Below are 12,051 nucleotides of genomic sequence, written 5' to 3'. Positions count from 1 at the left end.
CCATTGCCCGTGACCCGTGCTAGGACAGGGAAGCCACTCACTCGTGCTTCTCACCCGAACTCCCCGAGAGCGGCCGGAGGACCCGGCAGCACCCCGACCCCAACCACCCAGCGTCCCCTCCCGTGGGTGGGCTTCGGGGCTGCCACGTGACTTCCACGAAGCGCGGGGGCCCCTAGCGGAAAACAGCAACTTGGGTGGGATCCTGGACCCCGAAGTGCGGCGAGGGGGCGGGGAGAGGAGGAAACGGGGGCGGGGTAGGAGCAGGGGGCGGGGACGGGGACGGGACAGGACGGGACGCGCGGGGTGGGGAGGCGGGCGCGGCGGAGCCGGGAGAGCGGGAAGCGGCGGGGCGGGGCGGCAGGTGCGGGGATGCGGGCGAAGCGCGGGTAGCAGAGCCCCGCGTTCAGGGCGCCCCGTGTGGTTAGCGCGCGGCATGTCTCAAGGGCCCCCGGCGGGCAGCGTCTTGCAGAGGAGTGTGGCAGCTCCTGGGAACCAGCCTCAGGTAGTGGACACGGGGGCCGGGTGCGGGGAGGGCAGTGAAGGGTGAGGGTACCGCTTGACGTGCGTCCCCGCCGTGCGCCCCGGGAGCCTGGGAAGGCTGTGGTCCCCCCCGACTTGCCGGCGCCAGACACGTGGGTCCGCGCTGCCGGAGGCCACTGCGTCCTTGCCCGCTGCCCGCGCTGGAGGGAGGGGGCCGGAGCTCCGATACTGGGAATTCAGCCCAAAGGGGCGGTTCGTCCCTGCATCCAACACACCCGCTAAGGTTCGCACGGGGAACGAGGGACCGTGGGACCGGTCAACCTGTGGGTGTGGGGTTCTGCCTCTAGTGGGCAGACTCCACCCCCAGCGCGGGTGGAAACTCCTCGATTCCATTCGGTCAGCCCCCTCTGTTGTCTCCAGCTTTCACAGCTGCACCACAAGAAGTTGAGACAGCTATTGGGACACTTATTAACCAGCTAGTTGCATTATCAACAGTTGGTCTTATCTTTCCTAGTCCCCCGCCTCCCAATTCTGTGCTTCACCTGTAGTGTCCCAGGATGACCCTGAAGTCTGAGCCACCTAGGTGGAGTAGCCTTGTACCATTTGCTTCGCCTCTCCGAGCCTCAGTTTTCCTATCTATAAGTTGAACCCTATAGCATCAACTCCTGAGGGTGTTTGTACAGATTAGGTGAACCAAGGAGGATTTGTGTCTCCGTTCAAGATTTCTGCTGAGTGGGCAGGTGTGGTCACCTGGGAGAGGTGATACGTCAAGTTTGCAGTGACAGATCCTGAGGACAGAAGGCAGGCTGCCCCCTGCCCCAAGACCTGTTGGCTTTGGAGAATAACGCAGTATTATTTCCTGACAAGCATGAGTGAGGTTTGTGTATCCCAGGCCAGCCTCAGCAGCCGAGACCCGCCACTGTTGGGAACAGCTGTCCCCAGGGCCTAGCAGAGTTCCGAGTATGTGACAGGTTCCTAGTTAATACATGCATTGGAAGAATGGGTATGAGTTGGGTTTATGGTAGGATCTGCAAGGGCGCAAAGCTCATGTTTTGTCGTTTATACAGCCTGTCCCCCCTGATGTTGATGCTGGATGCAGAGATGCAGGCCTATGATCCCAGAGCTAGGGAGGCACAGGGAAGGTCGGGTGTTCAGGGCCAATCTGGACTATATGAAATTCTGTTAAAAAAAGAAAAAAGAGACTACTTCTAGAAGTCAAAATTCAAGACCCTTCCGTGTTCTCCTGAACAGTATCTCCATGCTCCACTCCCCTTGTGTGTGCTGTCTCTTCTTACCTGTGCCGGGGGTTGGGGATTCACCCTGGGCCGCACACAGGTTGGACGTGAGCCCTGTCACTGAGTTCCCTCCCCCTGTAGACATGTTTTGGACCCAGTCTTGAAGGATTTTTTTTTTCTCTCCCCTGATGGTTCCAAGGCAGTGCTGGAAGGCAAGCCCTTTCGGCTGAATAAGCCCTCACTGTGGTAGCTGCATTTTTCTGCCTGCACCATTTCATGCCTCCTCATGAAGAATTTTTGGATATTTGGTAAAAAGTTTCAAGATACATCACAAATTTGCATTTGGAATAACCCTGACCTCTGAAAGAAAATGTCAGCCATTGCTCAAGGCAGCACATCGTCCTTGGTGGTCCAGATACTCCGAGCCCTGGTAGGGTTGAGTGGTCGCAATTAGTAATAAATGCATGGTCCTGGTCTGCACGGATTCAAAAGGACTTGCCGGTGTGTGACAGTATAAAAGCTGTGCAGAATGTTCCAGAGAGCAGGTACCCCGGTCTTTCCTGCTCTCAGATGAGCAGTGCCTCCACAGCTCTTCCAGGCAAACGCCCTGTGGGGTAGAGGTTTGTGAACGTTGGTTTGGAGACCAGCAGACCTGAGTTCCACTTCCCACTCACCGCCATGCCGGCCGTGATACCTGGAGAACTTCCCTAACCTGAGTTTCTTATTCCTCGTCTCTTTGTACTTTTTTTTTTTTTCTGTGGTCCTGGGTATGGAACACAGGGCCTCACGTATCCTGCACGAACGTGGCACCACCAGGCTGCACCCTTTTAAAATGACGGTTGCACTGTACATGTCTCAGGATGGGGGCAGAGCCTGCCGTGCAGCAAAGCCCCAGCACTGAGTGGGTGGCCCCTCGACAAGGGCCTGCAGTGGGTACTGTCCATGGCAGCAGGTGAACTGGCAGAGCCCAGGGAGCAAAGCTGAGTGGACTAAGCTGAGTGGACTGAGCATGTCTCTTTGCCACATGTCCTCCCCAGAGCCCTGAGGACGATGACAGGAAGGTTCGAAGGAGAGAGAAAAACCGGGTTGCTGCTCAGAGAAGCCGGAAGAAGCAGACCCAGAAAGCTGACAAGCTCCATGAGGTGAGGCTGAGATCAGGGCAGGACCACAGGGGCAGCCATCCTGTGCCCTGGGGAGGGCTCCGGGGATGGCACCACGGTGCCCGTCACCGGTACTGCACATCTGATTGTGCTGGATCTTTCCAGCCCACTGTCTTGCTTCTTTATTCCCGGGCCTCCTCCCTTCAACCCCAGGCCCTGGGTGCTTCCCACACTCCATTTTCTCTAACTTTAGAACCAAACAGAAGCCGAGTGTGGTGGCACGCGCCTATACTTGGCACTGAGGGAAGGGGTGGAGGCACGAGGATACCCAGTTTGAACTACAGAAACACTGTCTCAATAAGTGACAATAACAATAGTTAAAGTGCTGGGGGAGCAGTTCGGTGGAGCGCTTGCCTAGTCTGCATACAGATGCCCTGGGTCTGAGTCTTGGCACCACTTAAGTCAGGCATGGCGGTGCACGCCTGTAATCTCAGCACTCAGGTGTAGAGGCAGAGCCACAAGTTCAAGGTCAGCCTTGGCTTTATAGTGATTTTGACAAGAGAAAAAGAGAAAAGTTACAGGGGCAATGATAGAAGCCTTAACCCCAGCACTCTGGAGGCAGAGACAGCAGATCTCTGTGAGTCTGAGGCCACCCAGCTCTATTAAACTTTATAATGAAACCCTGTCTTGAAAATAAAATAAATAAATAAAAGAAGCAGGTGAGGTGACACCTGCTTGGATCAGGAGTTCAAGGCCTTTTTTTTTTTTTGGCGACATAGCAAATTTGAGGCCAACCTAGGCTACATGAGACCCTCTCCCAATCAAAAATAAAAATTGAAAAGCTAAACAAAATGGCTCTTGGTGCTTTTAATTTTCAGATTCTTGCTTCATCCTGTGTGTATGGTTTGAATGAAAATGGCCCCTATAAGCTCATACGTTATAATGCCCAGTAGTTGGTGGAACTGTTTGGGAAGGATTAGGAGGTGTGGCCTCGTTGGAGGAGCTGTGTCACTGGGAGTGGGCTTTGAGGTTTCAAAAGCCTACACCTTTCCCATTTAGCTCTCTCCTGCTGCCTTTTACCTGTGGATCAGATATAAACTCTCTGCTACTGCTCCACATACCACCTGTCTGGTGCCAAGCTTTTCTGCCTCTGGTTTTTGGTTTTGTTTGTTCTTTGAGACAGTCTCACTATGTAGCCCAGCATTTAGAGACTCAGTCTTGCTGCAGCCTGCTGCAGCTTGTGCCAACACTCTTCCTCCTCCCCTCCTCCTTGTTTCTTCTCTCTCTCTCTCTCTCTCTCTCTCTCTCTCTCTCTCTCTCTCTCTTTTCAAGACAGAATTTCTCTGAATAGCCCTGGCTCTCCTGAAACTTGCTCTGTAGTTCAGGCAGGCCTCTAACTCACAGAGATCCGCCTGCTTCTGTCTCCTGAGTGCTGGGATTAAAGGCTAAAGGTGTGCACCACCACCGCCCAACTCTATTTCTTAAGTGTTAGTGTTGACTAAGGTTTGATACTCCGCTGCTTTCTCATTTTGCAGTGGGATGTTTCTCTACGAACTGGTCCTACCATTGCTCAGCCAGGACTTCACTTTTACTTAGGCATCCCCCGGGCTCTGCTGCAGGCTCCTCACATGCGCTTCCGAGGCAGAATGTGGTCTCTTCACCCTGAGACTTTCTCTTCTCACTACCTCCATACGGTAGCTAGTGGAACTTAAAACCACCTTCCTTATCTCTCACATCAGGAGCCTCTATCTGAGTCTGTTTTCTCTATTACTGAATACCACAGATTAGGTCATCGATAAAGAGAGACTATTGGCCCAGGGTTCTGGAGGCTCTAAAGTCTCAAAACACAGTGCCACATCTACTTGGTGTCTGCTCGGCACCTAGTGAGGGCTTTGTGCTCAGCACCTAGTGAAGGCTTTGTGTTCAGCACCTAGTGAGGGCTTTGTGCTCAGCACCTAGTGAGGATTTTGTGCTCAGCACCTAGTGAGGGCTTTATGCTATGTGGTCATATGGTGGAGGACAGGAAGGCCAGACAGCAAACAAATCAGAGAACTTGCTTCCATACGCAGCCACTCCGTTTGTAGCTCAACTGTCCATTAGTGACTTAATCTGTTCGTCAGAGCAGAATATCCGTGACTGATCTCCCCAAGGTTCTTCCTCCCAGCATTGTTGTTTGGGGACCAAGTTTTCAGGGCACATTCAGCCATAGCACTGCCGTTTGTCCTCATGATTCTGCTTTCCTTGACCCGCGTGTGTGAACCCACACAATCCCACGCCAGGACTGGTGAGGGGTGGGTGGTGTTTCTACACTTTGCTGTGCGCCATTGGTGTGGGAGTTAAGATGTGGTCTAGCTCTCTCCTGCCGGACGGCGCTGCCCTGCTCTCTCACCAGGCACATTTCCCCAAAGCTGGCCAAGGCTTTGACAGCTCAGGAATTCAGTCCTTAGAGAGGAGAGAATATCTAAAAACTCCCTCACCACAACCAAACATGTTTAGAATGCATGCAACGCAGGGAGCTGAGACTCACTGACAGAAACCCACACCCTGGCATACATTCAAAGTGTCAGAGTCTTTACTGGATGCAGCAAGACTGAGGCCTGGAGGCCAGGATCTCCCGATGGGCTTCCCCATCTTCATGAGATCTTAAACCTTCCACAGAAGCGTGACATACCCTTCGCCTCCTTCTTCCCCCTTGTTCCTAAGGTCGTGGTTCTTAAGTCCTAAGGTCCTAAGGCTTTGTGTTGCCAAGTAACCTCCTGAGGACCAGGGACTCCCCATTAGTGCCTAGCCCCAAATTCAGGCCATGTGTGCCCACTGGACAGCCAGGTCCCTCCCTCAAGAAACTCCCAGTTTAAGTCAGGTGTATTGCCATCTGTAAGTTCAGAGTGATCGTGTATGCAGACATGACCAAGTGTCTTAGACAAGGTTTTTCATGCAACAAAACACAGTTAATCCAAAACACTGACTAAGCACTTCCTTGGGCGCAGCCCTGCTGTGGAGTCACAGGGAGAAGAGACCTCGTGTGTGTCCTTGGGAAGCACAGGCTTCGTTTCCTGTAATGAATTCCAGCAAATTCATGACCCTCCAGTGCTGACAGTGAGCTGTCCAAAACGCATTCCACCGTGCTACTGTGGAGATGTTGACAGAGCTGCGTTCCTGCTGCAGGCTCTGGAGGGGATCCATGTCTCTGCTTTTGTCAACGTCTAGGGAGTTTCTAGTTTGTTTCTTGGTTTGTGCTCTTCCATCTTCAAAGCAACGCTGTCCCACTGTGGCATCTGCTCCTCTCCCTCCTGACTTAGGACTCCCCCAATTCCACTGAACCCAATTGGATGATTCCTCTCCCCCATTTCATGTTCATCCACAAAGTCCCTTTTGTTAAATAAGGTTCCTGTTCACAAGTCCCAGATATTAGGATGGAAGCATCTTTAGGGGCCAATGTCTTTCCTGCCACAGAAGGTAACAGATGACCTTATAGCCTTATGAGTACCAAGAAAGGGCATGCAAAGGGCACATTCGTTCTCTCTCAGTGTCTCATAGCTAACCGTGATAACCAAGCAAACCAGGAACTAAGGAGAACTGTCTTTCTGCCCGCCTTGCCCCTTGGAAAGCCAGGGGTAGCATTCCTTGCACAGTGCCCTGAGATGTTCTTCTGCCCAACATCTGTGTGGCCTAGCAGCTGTGCCCTTCCCAGAAGAGGGCAAATTGATCTGAAGCCAGTCTCCTCAGGAGAGAATGAGTCACTCTCTGCCTCACCAGGACTGACACACAGCTGAGGAAATCACCTGTGCGCCTCACCTCTGCAGGGCCAGCATTGTTGAGAAACGCTGTCAAGTCGGTCAGAGCAATGACTGCGTTGGCTGCATCTGTCCACGAATCTAAAGCTGTCAGCTATGGTCCCAAAGACACCTTGTGGGGAGTCCCTTCATGGTCACCTCCCAACCTCCTTCCATAGGATGCCATAGCTATGGAGAATCTGTGTTTTATGTTGAGTAGGGCACTGATTGACTAACTGCATCCTGGAGGTGAGGTGCTGGTAGAAAGTGGGGTAAATAGTATTGTCGCTGAGACCCAGTGACCCAAATGCAGGACACTTGGCACACGGCGGTAGATTATGTTGGAAAGCCCAGGGGACCTGTGGGGCTCCCAGGCCACACCTAGGTTGAGGAAAGGACACGATGTGAGGCCTGGAAACTTCACACCTGATGAGAGGCCTGCTGGTAGCTGAGACTACCGGATACTGTGTGGGGAGTGACCTGTGACCTAGGCGCTTCCTTATCTTCTCCTCTCCCAGTCCTGAAGCACAGAGCAGAGCCCTGAATAGCACAGTAGCTGTGTGCTTCCGACTTTCTATGAATGTCACGAAAGGGGGTGTTTGGAGCAAGACTGCTCACAAAGGCTACTTCTCTCTTCTGTGCTCCTCACTCAGCCCAGTTGTCCTGAACCCAATACCTGGGCCTCCCACGTTTGTGTTTCTCGGCTCCTTCCCTCTCTTTCTGGTTGTCCATTACCAAAGCCTGCAGCCTGGCACTCAAGATAGACAGTCAGGAATTTCCCCCAAGGTCATGGTTGCTGATAGTTGTGACGAGAAGGGTCCCTGGCCCTCGGTGTTTGGTGTTCACACTTCTTCTGGGGCTTGGATCTGCATCTCTCTCTAGACAGTTAGGCTGAGTCAGCATTCCCCGATGGAAACCAAGATGGAGCCACAGAGTGGGCTGTGCCACACTGAACGTTGGCTTAGAAGTGGGCCAGATTTGACCAGGCACCCAAAGACGTCAGACTGAGAAAAAATTTTGAGTCAGACGAGGGTGGGAACAGTGCCAGCCTCGGGAACCTTAAATGTCAACCTGACAGATGGCTTGGGCAATGTGATGTGGTGAGTGTTGCCCTGGGGTTGTCAACTATTGCGTGTTCGGAGAGAATTCTGGTGACAGCGCACACAGGTTTAGAAACTGAATCTGCACAGCTCTTGCTGATAGCCCTGCTTTTCAGGTGGGAACGCTCTTCCTTCAGTACTCAGGACAGACCAACTGTAGAGTCCTGCGATCTCAATTCTGGTAACTACTGTGGGGAAATATGGGCCCACACTGCCAAAAGAAGGCAAAGTTGGTGATGCCTGAGTTGGGGTTGACCTTGACACTGGGGATGGGATCTCTGGGCCTCTCAGAGCTTAGCTGTCTCACTTGTGAAATGGGTTCTCTGTGTGGCCATGTCCTCCTGGGGTCTCTGCTTCCTCCGGTCCATCGCGTCACTTTTTCTAGTCATCCCCATTTGTGTCCCCGGCCTTAAATGACTCTGACTCTAGAGATCCCAGACTTCTAGACTTCAATCTCAGCACAAGTGGCATTGAGCCTCCTTGCTGTATGTGTTGGGTGGGGGTTGGGCTGGGCCCTCAAGAATGTTGAACAGGATCCCTGGTTCTGCCCACTGGATACAAGATCACCTACCACTCATCAGTGATACATACTCCGAAATCCTGGCAGAAGACCACAGCTTTATTACATGTTATTGTGTGCATTTGAGTGCATATGTGCCAGTGCATATGTGTGGAGGTCAGAGGGCACCTGGAAGTCAGAGAGCACCTGCAGGAGCCAGTTCTCTCCTACCTTGCACCTGTTACCCACCAGGTTCTTCTGAGACAGTGTCTTGTGTAACCCACAGTGGCATCAGACTTAGTATATAACCGAGGTTGACCTTGAACTTCTGATCCTCTTGCCTCTACCTCTTGAGTGTTAGGATTACAGGACTACATTATATGTTGTGTGTGTGATGCTGGGGACCAAACCCAGGGCTTCGTGCATGCTAGGCGAGCGTTCTACCAACTGAGCCACATCCCAGCTCAAGCAACCTGAGTTTTGAGGGCATACCTGGCATCTAGTCATTTCCACCACCCATGTTTTTGAGGGCTCTGCTTTGAGAGTGTGACTTAAATAACTGGGGGAGGGTAGTGCTCTCTGATGCTCTCTTAGCCAAGGAGCCTCAAACTCCCCAGGCAGTAAACAGACTTTGAACTAGAAAGCATGTCACAGAGGGTGTCTGTCTGGTTTTGAACCGGTGACTTCTTGATCTGCAGTCAAATGCTCCACCACTGAGCTGTAGTTCCGCTCTCCTCACTGAGAGATGGTTATGTTCTTTGCTCCTTTCTCCCACTTTGGTGTTCTCTGCCCCCCTCCTCCCCTCCCAGGGCCTCTTATTAGTCCTGCCTGGATGTTGTTAGTGCTTCTCTTTTTATTTTTGCCTCCTATTCCACCAGATCAGTAAAAGTCCCTCAGTCAACTTAAGAATAAAACTTAAATCCCAGGAAAGAAAGTCCCTGCGGGTAACAGGAAGGGACCAGCGGTGAGGCATGGGGTGCAGAGGAGGATGAGGGTGGAGCACAGATATGAGCAAGGTACTCGGCGCACATCGTGATGAAATCCATCATTTTGCACAATGCATATATGTGGAAAGAGACTAGGGAGGGGTGGTACTGAGGTACTGAGACCAGACACACACACACACACACACACACACACACACACACACACGGAGGTGTCCGTCCCCTGTGCTTGAATCCTCTGGCAACCTTCGGAACAGTGGTCTGGGGAAGCCGTGACACCTTAGAGTGGAGTCAGGCTTAGGCTCCCTTCTGAGTCCAGAGACACATCTCAGAAGCTCCGGGCATCTTGCTGCAGACTCAGGAACTATAGAAAGGTGGTTTGGAGTATGGAACCCAGTGCAAACCAGGGATGCTCGTGTATCTTAGGGGTTCTAAGGCCAGACTTCTTACTGATGTTTACTAAAAATGATTAGTAATTGAGAAGATATAGTGGGAAATGAGGTGGGGTCCTCAGCACAGTAAGTGCCCCGTATGCTTGCGTCACAGTCTATCCAAACAAACTGAGCTAGGCATGAATGGGAATGATGGCTCAGCAATATCTAAAGACATCTCAGCCCAGAGAGGGCCACTGATGGTGATCGATAGAGTGCCATGGACTGAGTCCCATAGACTTTATCAATGGCCTGGATTAAAGAGAGACAAGTGCTAACCACGTTCCTGGATGGCACAAGGTTGTGTGACCGCACGTGTCCATGAGATGACACCGTGGAGACTCAGAATGAACGGAGTGGGGACTCAGTGGTCGGGGAAGCCCTGTCCTCAGTCTCTATCAGTCACTCAAGAGGCGTCAGCAGCTCCTGCGCGTGGAGCTCGGCTTTCTGCAGACTCGGACGTTTCCAGGGCCTGAGGTCCAGCATGAGGGAGGGCGATCCATACGTCAGGCCCCTGCGTGCTCCCTTGCATGTTCACTGCGTTCTGAATCTGGTAACTTGGAGCGTATGCCAGGGATGGTGGTCAGGAGGGCAGAGGGGCTAGTAGTCCCACACAAGGAACTCAGAGAGAGAACAATTTAGGCTCAGAGAACATCTAAGGGGGAGGGACAAGTCTGTCGCTTATCATTTCAAGAACTGAGGTTACGAGGTTGGATTCATTCTGTGCGGCCCCATTAGGCAGAGCCCAGCTCGATTGAGCGGATGTGGAGGAGTTTTCAGTCACTACAAAGAGGACAGAGTATCGCAGAAATGGCAGGGACTGTCCCTTGAAGGTGAGGTGCCCAGCCCAAGATGGATGTGTGAACTAGCCCTGCATGTGAGAAGTACCTCCACAGTTTGGGGGAGATGAAAAGGAGCTCTTTGATCCCCTCCAGTTCTGAACCTCTACACTCTGATGCAGAAGGAGACAGCAAGAGAGTGTTGTAAGGAACAGTATGCATCCATGCACTTTGTACAGCCAAAGGCATGTGTCCATGCATTTATTAGTGCAGCCAATGGCATGCGTCCATGCATTTATTAGTGCAGCCAGTGGCATGCTGTTCCAGGTCCTGTTATGGGTAGTAAGGTGGCCAAGAACCCACCAGACACCTTCAAAAAGCAGGTCAGTGTTGGGGATGAGGGCTGATGGAAATGAGCAGAAGGGACCACTTTGGGGTGACAGAGATGGTCTGTATATTAACACAGGGGTATAGATACTTCTGACACTGCTCCCTGAATTACAGGTACTTAATATAAACACATTTCGTGTAAATTATATTCCAGTAGTGTTGATTCAAAAAGGAAAGCTGTACTGTTAGGACTATTTCATTCTTGTGGAGAGAGAGAGATCTGAAGCCAGTAAGCACGAGATGACCCAGCATCACGGTACGCATCTGAAACCCTAGTAACCCGAGAGGTGGGCAGGAAAATGACAAGCTTGAAGGAGCCTGAGACACACAGCAAGCACCAGGCTAGCCCGGGATACAGAGTGAGACCCTGTCTCAGGATAAAAGGGAAGAGTCCTCTGTAGTCCAGGCTGGACTTGAATTCTCGACCCTCCCGCCTCTCCCTCCCAAGCGCTGGGACTGCTGTCTTGCACCTCCACACTGGTCTCTACCTGCCCTCTTTCTTGAACAGGAGTACGAGTGCTTGGAGCAGGAGAACACCGTCCTGCGCAGGGAGATTTCAAAGCTGAAGGAGGAACTGCGACACCTGGGCGAGGCCCTGAAGGAGCATGAGAAGATGTGCCCGCTGCTGTGCCCTATGAACTTTGTGCAGGTTCGGCCAGACCCTGTGGCCAGCTGTCTGCCACGATGACACCCCAGCTCGCTCCTCTTTTGTCCAGCTCAGAACCTGGGTTTGCACACCCAAGAGTTTCCCTCCGCACACGAGTGCAGAGGTACCTGTGCCCCTCCTAGGAGCTCTGGGGCCAGCCTGGGCTCAGCATGCACTCAGAAGGAACCTGTCTTTAAGCTCTAGAGCGGTGGACCCAGAAGGCGCCCACAGGAATCACTCCTCACCCACTTTGGCAGCTAACCGGTCCTGGCCTTAGGCAGGCTCTTTCATCTAGAATTTGGATAATAAAGATAGTTACCGTGTTTCATTTGTCCAACTTCTTGGACTGGAGAGCACATAGAGTTCCTTCCTTGGGAAGGTCACACTATACAGGCAGGTCCCTCTGCTGTTCCTCCCCCTGACAGCCACATTCAAAGCAGATGGGGAAGTACCCTTGGCTATGGCAGAACGTAAGACTGTGGGATTTCCTTTGCCACCGAAGCTTCCAATAAGTCTTTGACCCAGTTTGGTCCCAGTGGGCGAGCTGACTGTGACTCACGCTTGGCTCACTTACTATGCAGTCTTCTCTCTGGTCCACCTTATCTTACTTCAGCTGTAGAATTCTATTTTTGTTTTTATTTATTTTCTTCGAAGTAAGATTTTACTCTTTCCCA

At 52.2% G+C, this 12,051-nt stretch overlaps 1 protein-coding gene across 1 annotated transcript; it reads left to right on the top strand.

The window, feature by feature from the left end:
- The first annotated feature begins 335 nt into the window (after positions 1-335).
- On the top strand, positions 336-11,700 carry Batf3 (basic leucine zipper ATF-like transcription factor 3). Its single transcript, XM_048439415.3, has 3 exons — positions 336-502; positions 2,753-2,857; positions 11,240-11,700. Exons 1-3 carry the CDS (start codon positions 434-436, stop codon positions 11,417-11,419), a joined length of 354 nt encoding a protein of 117 aa, XP_048295372.1. The 5' UTR covers positions 336-433; the 3' UTR covers positions 11,420-11,700.
- Positions 11,701-12,051: the final 351 nt, after the last annotated feature.

Source organism: Myodes glareolus, chromosome 5 (genome assembly GCF_982192425.1).
Source record: "Myodes glareolus chromosome 5, mMyoGla1.1, whole genome shotgun sequence".
Classification (NCBI taxonomy): Eukaryota; Metazoa; Chordata; class Mammalia; order Rodentia; family Cricetidae; genus Myodes; species Myodes glareolus.
This window is presented reverse-complemented; position numbering and strand designations above follow the sequence as displayed.

What these genes read in the sequence shown, in the direction of transcription:
- Batf3 (XM_048439415.3), top strand. Translation starts at nt 434, where the DNA reads ATGTCTCAAGGGCCCCCGGCGGGCAGCGTCTTGCAGAGGAGTGTGGCA. An exon ending in CTCCTGGGAACCAGCCTCAG is followed by an intron (nt 503 to 2,752) that starts GTAGTGGACACG and finishes TGTCCTCCCCAG; the next exon opens with AGCCCTGAGGACGATGACAG. An exon ending in AAGCTGACAAGCTCCATGAG is followed by an intron (nt 2,858 to 11,239) that starts GTGAGGCTGAGA and finishes TTTCTTGAACAG; the next exon opens with GAGTACGAGTGCTTGGAGCA.